Here is a 7,500-nt window from a genome sequence, read left to right on the forward strand (position 1 = left end):
CTTTCTCTCTTCTCTCCTTTCTCTCTTCTCTCCTTTCTCTTTCTCTCTTCTCTCCTTTCTCTCTTCTCTCCTTTCTCTCTTCTCTCCTTTCTCTCTTCTCTCCTTTCTCTCTTCTCTCTTCTCTCCTTTCTCTCTTCTCTCCTTTCTCTCTTCTCTCCTTTCTCTCTTCTCTCCTTTCTCTCCAACCAGTTGTGTGTTTAATGGTCTCATCATCTCAGCTGTAGACTTGTAGTCCGTTATATTGTCGGCTAGTTTACTTTAGAATCAAACATCAGATTTTATAAACTACATGTAACTAGTAACTAAAGTAACTAGTAACTAAAATAACTAGTAACTAAAGTAACTAGTAACTAAAGCTGTAACAGATGAATGTAGCGGAGTAACTAAAGTAACTAGAGCTGTAACAGATGAATGTAGCGGAGTAACTATAGTAAGAACTAAAGTAACTAGTAACTAAAGCTGGAACAGGTGAATGTAGCGGAGTAACTAAAGTAACAACTAAAGTAACTAGTAACTAAAGCTGGAACAGATGAATGTAGCGGAGTAACTAAAGTAACTAGTAACTAAAGCTGTAACAGAGTAACTAAAGCTGTAACAGATGAATGTAGCGGAGTAACTAAAGTAACTAGTAACTAGAGCTGTAACAGATGAATGTAGCGGAGTAACTAAAGTAACTAGTAACTAGAGCTGTAACAGATGAATGTAGCGGAGTAACTAAAGTAACTAGTAACTAGAGCTGTAACAGATGAATGTAGCGGAGTAACTATAGTAACAACTAAAGTAACTAGTAACTAAAGCTGGAACAGGTGAATGTAGCGGAGTAACTAAAGTAACTAGTAACTAGAGCTGTAACAGATGAATGTAGCGGAGTAACTATAGTAACAACTAAAGTAACTAGTAACTAAAGCTGGAACAGGTGAATGTAGCGGAGTAACTAAAGTAACAACTAAAGTAACTAGTAACTAAAGCTGGAACAGGTGAATGTAGTGGAGTAACTAAAGCAACTAGTAACTAAAGCTGGAACAGATGAATGTAGCGGAGTAACTAAAGTAACTAGTAACTAAAGCTGTAACAGATGAATGTAGCGGAGTAACTAAAGTAACTAGTAACTAAAGCTGTAACAGATGAATGTAGTGGAGTAACTAAAGTAACTAGTAACTAAAGCTGGAACAGATGAATGTAGTGGAGTAACTAAAGTAACTAGTAACTAAAGCTGGAACAGATGAATGTAGTGGAGTAACTAAAGTAACTAGTAACTAAAGCTGGAACAGATGAATGTAGTGGAGTAACTAAAGTAACTAGTAACTAAAGCTGGAACAGATGAATGTAGCGGAGTAACTAAAGTAACTAGTAACTAAAGCTGGAACAGGTGAATGTAGCGGAGTAACTAAAGTAACAACTAAAGTAACTAGTAACTAAAGCTGGAACAGATGACTGCAGCGGAGTAACTAAAGTAACTAGTAACTAAAGCTGTAACAGATTAATGTGGCGGAGTAACTAAAGTAACAACTAAAGTAACTAGTAACTAAAGCTGGAACAGGTGAATGTAGTGGAGTAACTAAAGTAACTAGTAACTAAAGCTGGAACAGGTGAATGTAGCGGAGTAACTAAAGTAACTAGTAACTAAAGCTGGAACAGGTGAATGTAGGGGAGTAACTAAAGTAACTAGTAACTAAAGCTGGAACAGGTGACTGCAGCGGAGTAACTAAAGTAACTAGTAACTAAAGCTGTAACAGATTAATGTGGCGGAGTAACTAAAGTAACAACTAAAGTAACTAGTAACTAAAGCTGGAACAGGTGAATGTAGTGGAGTAACTAAAGTAACTAGTAACTAAAGCTGGAACAGGTGAATGTAGCGGAGTAACTAAAGTAACTAGTAACTAAAGCTGGAACAGGTGAATGTAGGGGAGTAACTAAAGTAACTAGTAACTAAAGCTGGAACAGGTGAATGTAGCGGAGTAACTAAAGTAACAACTAAAGTAACTAGTAACTAAAGCTGTAACAGATGAATGTAGTGGAGTAATTAAAGTAACTAGTAACTAAAGCTGTAACAGATGAATGTAGCGGAGTAACTAAAGGAACTAGTAACTAAAGCTGTAACAGATGAATGTAGTGGAGTAACTAAAGGAACTAGTAACTAAAGCTGTAACAGATGAATGTAGCGGAGTAACTAAAGTAACTAGTAACTAAAGCTGGAACAGATGAATGTAGTGGAGTAACTAAAGTAACTAGTAACTAAAGCTGGAACAGATGAATGTAGTGGAGTAACTAACGTAACTAGTAACTAAAGCTGGAACAGATGACTGTAGCGGAGTAACTAAAGTAACTAGTAACTAAAGCTGGAACAGATGAATGTAGCGGAGTAACTAAAGTAACTAGTAACTAAAGCTGGAACAGATGAATTTAGTGGAGTAACTAAAGTAACTAGTAACTAAAGCTGTAACAGGTGAATGTAGTGGGAGTAACTAAAGTAACTAGTAACTAAAGCTGGAACAGATGAATGTGGAAGCGGGATAAACTAAAAGTAACTAGTAACTAAAGCTGGAACAGGTGAATGTAGCGGAGTAACTAAAAGTAACAACTAAAGTAACTAGTAACTAAAGCTGGAACAGATGACTGCAGGAGTAACTAAAGTAACTAGTAACTAAAGCTGTAACAGATTAATTTGGGGAGTAACTAAAGTAACTAGTAACTAAAGCTGGAACAGGTGAATGAGTAATTAAAGTAACAACTAAAGTAACTAGTAACTAAAAGCTGGAACAGATGACTGCAACTACAAAGTAACTAGTAACTAAAGCTGGAACAGATGAATGTAGCGGATAATCCAGTAACAACTAAAGTAACTAGTAACAAAAGCTGGAACAGGTGAATGTAGTGGAGTAACTAAAGTAACTAGTAACTAAAAGCTGGAACAGGTGAATGTAGCGGAGTAACTAAAGTAACTAGTAACAAAAGCTGGAACAGGTGAATGTAGGGAGTAACTAAAGTAACTAGTAACTAAAGCTGGAACAGGTGAATGTAGCGGAGTAACTAAAGTAACAACTAAAGTAACTAGTAACTAAAGCTGTAACAGATGAATGTAGTGGAGTAATCTAAAGTAACTAGTAACTAAAGCTGTAACAGATGAATGTGAGTTAGTAACTACAAGCTGACAATGAATGGAGTAGTAACTAGAAGGACCGAACTGGAATGAATTGTATGTAACAGTAACTAAAGGAGGAACAAATGGAACAGATGAATGTAGTGAGTTAAGCTGGAACAGATGAATGTAAAAAGTAAAGATGAATGTTAGTAAGTAACAAGTACGAACGGAAGGAGAGATGAATGTGAATTAACTCAAGTAACAGTAACAGAAGTGAACAGAATGAAGGAGGAACTAAAGTAACTAGTAATGGAGAAAGGGAATGGATATTAATTTATATTATTTTAATTAGATGAATGGAGTAACTAAAGTAACTAGTAAGTACCAAGTGGAACAGATGAATTTTAAAATTTTTTAAATTTTTTTATTAAATAAAAGTTTTTTTTTTTGAATGAAAGGAAGAAAGACTCAAGGTAGTACCACAACATTTGGACTGGAAGTACAGTAATGGAGTAACAGTATGTTGTTACTCTACCATTTTCTGCTATCGTGGACGTGATACTGACACAAGTGTGTGTCTGAGTGACTGTGTGTGTGTGTGTGTGTGTGTGTGTGTGTGTGTGTGTGTGTGTGTGTGTGTGTGTGTGTGTGTGTGTGTGTGTGTGTGTGTGTGTGTGGAACTGAGTGTACTGGGTTGTTTTAGTTACCTCCAGCCCGTGTTTAGACTAAAGACGGATCTATGGTATCTTTTTTGTGAACGGTACGGAGTAAGACCAGCGGCCCAGGAAGGATCAAGGATCCGGCAGGAATCACAGACAGAGATCCCTCCAGGTAGCCCACCACAGGAGAGAGATCCCTCCAGGTAAATCCACTACTAAGAGAGATCCTCCAGGTAGTCCCACTACAAGTGAGAGATCCTCCAGGTAAAGCCCACTACATAGAGATCCCCCAAGTAAATCCCGACCACAAAGAGAAGGTAAATCCCACTACTATAAGAGAGTCCTCCAGGTCCCCACTATAAGAGAAGATCCTCCAGCCACACACCTAGTGAGAGATCCTCCAGGTAAAGTCACACTACTATAAGAGAGAGATCCTCCAGGTAAAGTCCCACTACTATAAGAGAGAGATCCTCCAGGTAAAGTCCCACTACTATAAGAGAGAGATCCTCCAGGTAAAGTCCCTACTATAAGAGAGAGATCCTCCAGGTAAAGTCACACTACTATAAGAGAGAGATCCTCCAGGTAAAGTCCCACTATAAGAGAGAGATCCTCCAGGTAAAGTCCCACTATAAGAGAGAGATCCTCCAGGTAAAGTCACACTACTATAAGAGAGATCCTCCAGGTAAAGTCACACTACTATTAAGCCCAACAATCACACAAAAAACTCCCAATTTTTCTGGAAGGACTGCAATTTGGTTGAAAGAAATGTGCAGATGAATCGACAATGCCACAAGTCAGTAGTTGCAGCCCGAGAGGTTGTAACGAGTGGAGGAGTCAGGTGGCTGATGAGGTGTGTGTCTCTTCTTGTAGACGTACGGGTACGAACACATCCTGACGCTCAACAACCTGGAGAAGGCCGGGCTCCTGAAGCTGCAGAGCAGCACCAGGAACAACTACCCCACCATCAGGAAAACTCTCAAACTGTGGATGGAGGACGCCAACGAACAGGTTAGACATCTGTCAGAAGATAAAGGAGGGGAGGGAAGCAGGGAGGGAGGGAGGGAGGGAGGGAAGGAGAGAGGGAGGGAGGGAGGGAGGGAGGGCTTCGCCTTCTGAGAATATAGTTCCCAGTATGTATACGGTTAGAAGATGGCTGTCTGTCATGTGACCTTGTTATTAGTACACGCTGTGACTCTACAAATCACAACATGGAAATAGGAACATTTTGATGTTATTTAGTCACTTATTGGGAGCAGTAGGCTAGATGGAGCCGGTCACCTCCAGGATCTGCTAAGCTAGGCTAGATGGAGCTGGTTACCTCCAGGATCTGCTAAGCTAGGCTAGATGGAGCCGGTTACCTCCAGGATCTGTGCTAAGCTAGGCTAGATGGAGCCGGTTACCTCCAGGATCTGCTAAGCTAGGCTAGATGGAGCCAGTTACCTCTAGGATCTGCTAAGCTAGGCTAGATGGAGCCACTTACCTCCAGGATCTGTGCTAAGCTAGGCTAGATGGAGCCGGTTACCTCTAGGATCTGTGCTAAGCTAGGCTAGATGGAGCTGTTACCTCCAGGATCTGTGCTAAGCTAGGCTAGATGGAGCCAGTTACCTCCAGGATCTGTGCTAAGCTAGGCTAGATGGAGCCAGTTACCTCTAGGATCTGTGCTAAGCTAGGCTAGATGGAGCCAGTTACCTCTAGGATCTGTGCTAAGCTAGGCTAGATGGAGCTGGTTACCTCCAGGATCTGTGCTAAGCTAGGCTAGATGGAGCTGGTTACCTCCAGGATCTGTGCTAAGCTAGGCTAGATGGAGCCACTTACCTCCAGGATCTGTGCTAAGCTAGGCTAGATGGAGCTGGTTACCTCCAGGATCTGTGCTAAGCTAGGCTAGATGGAGCCAGTTACCTCTAGGATCTGTGCTAAGCTAGGCTAGATGGAGCTGGTTACCTCCAGGATCTGTGCTAAGCTAGGCTAGCTGAGGGTGTATGTATGGACTCATCTAACTCTGGGGGACACGCTGAATAAGCTAAGGTCCTGATAAGTCGGCGTGGTCCTTTAAGAGAGTACCTTTAACTTCTCTGACTGTGTGTCACGTTTCCCTCAGAACCCCAACGACATCTCGTACGTGTACAGCGGCTACGCCCCGCTGAGCGTGCGGCTGGCGCAGGTCTTGGCCCGGCCCGGCTGGCGGAGCATCGAGGAGGTTCTGAAGATGCTCCCGGGACCGCACTTCGAGGAGAGGCAGCAGCTGCCCGCCGGGCTGCACAAGAAACGTAAGTAAGAGTTAATGCATGACGACGGCGAGGCGGTTGCCGACGACGACGGCGAGGCGGTTGCCAACGACGACGGCGAGGCGGTTGCCGACGACGACGGCGAGACGGTTGCCGACGACGACGGCGAGGCGGTTGCCTCCGACGACTAGGGGCGGGAATCACCAGAGGCCTCACGATACGATATCATCACGATACTTATGTCACGATACGATATTATTGCGATTTTAAACATATTGCAATATTCTGCGATATATTGCAATGTATTACCTTTTTTCCAACTTCAGATTTTTCCCAGTTTCAAATGATGTCCCCAAAGGACAATTTTGTCAGCATTTGTTTTATCTAAAAAGATACATTTCTCTGTTTGTTCATCTCACTTCAATTTTATTGCTGCAAAAGTGGGATTGTCAGCAGACAGACTGACCAACACATATATATATATATATATATAATAATAGATCAATACTTGGTGTCTGTGTATCGATACAGTATTGCCACGAAAAATATCGCGATACTATGCTGTAACGATTTTTCCCCCACCCCTACCGACGACGACGGCGAGGCGGTTGCCGACGACGACGGCGAGTCAACATATTTTTCAAACATCAGTTCGTATTTTAATTAGTTTTTACAATCGAAATCTAAAGTTTATCCAAACAATAACTCCGTTTCCCTGGTTTACGCCTGTACGGTTTGACTAATACCTGGAACAATCATTCCCATCCATCAGGTTCTTATGCAATGCAAACGTTGTTCACTCCACCAGGAATTAGGAAGGACCTTAGATACGACTTGCCTCCCTTAGCAACCAGAGATATTCATATAGTCCGCTCAGCTGATAGAACCCTTCAGTTTAGCTACGAGCCAGAAAGCTAACGCTATGCTAGCAAGATCCAAAGTCAATAACATTGTGTACAGTTGGCAATCAGTAGAAATAATTTGACAGTATGTTGAACAACAAGACAAGCTAGCTATCAGCCATGTCACTGTCCCCAAAACAATATAACGACTTTTAGGAAGTATAGACAGACACACTCATACACACACACAGACACAGACACAACACACACACACACACACACACACACACACACACACACTCACACATACACAGTATTTCCTGCCTGTCTCTGTAACGTTAGACAGCCAATCACAGACATTGTTAGATCTTGGTAGAAGCATGCTGTGTGCTGATTGGCTCACTGACGCCGATGACATTCACTCCTTTAGGTGTTGTGATTGGGTATTGACTGGCGAGGCGTTTTTTTCGGCACTCGATACATCAGAAGGCCGCTCTGTCCCCAGCCCTGGTGTTGGGCCATTTAAAACAACAGCTGTACTTTCAAACGTGCGGCGTGCAGCAATGCATTTTGGGTAGGTTGACTGTTTTGCCCTGCTGCTCGCTAATCAGAATCGGAGCCGGCGAGCTCCTGCTGCCTGCCGCGTGGAGATAAGACTCCGGCTCTGTTTCTGAGACAGCAACAGATTGATG

General features: G+C 42.2%; 1 protein-coding gene across 1 annotated transcript in view; it reads left to right on the top strand.

The window, feature by feature from the left end:
- The window catches only part of vps33a (VPS33A core subunit of CORVET and HOPS complexes), a 30,660-nt gene that overhangs the window by 18,306 nt on the left and 4,854 nt on the right, over positions 1 to 7,500 (top strand). Inside the window, exons 12-14 of the mRNA XM_039804519.1 lie at positions 4,135 to 4,181; positions 4,612 to 4,749; positions 5,840 to 6,008. Of these exons, the coding sequence (XP_039660453.1) occupies positions 4,135 to 4,181; positions 4,612 to 4,749; positions 5,840 to 6,008 (354 nt within the window). The remainder of the gene's footprint in view (positions 1 to 4,134; positions 4,182 to 4,611; positions 4,750 to 5,839; positions 6,009 to 7,500) is intronic.

This window comes from Perca fluviatilis, chromosome 6 (genome assembly GCF_010015445.1).
Source record: "Perca fluviatilis chromosome 6, GENO_Pfluv_1.0, whole genome shotgun sequence".
NCBI lineage: Eukaryota > Metazoa > Chordata > Actinopteri > Perciformes > Percidae > Perca > Perca fluviatilis.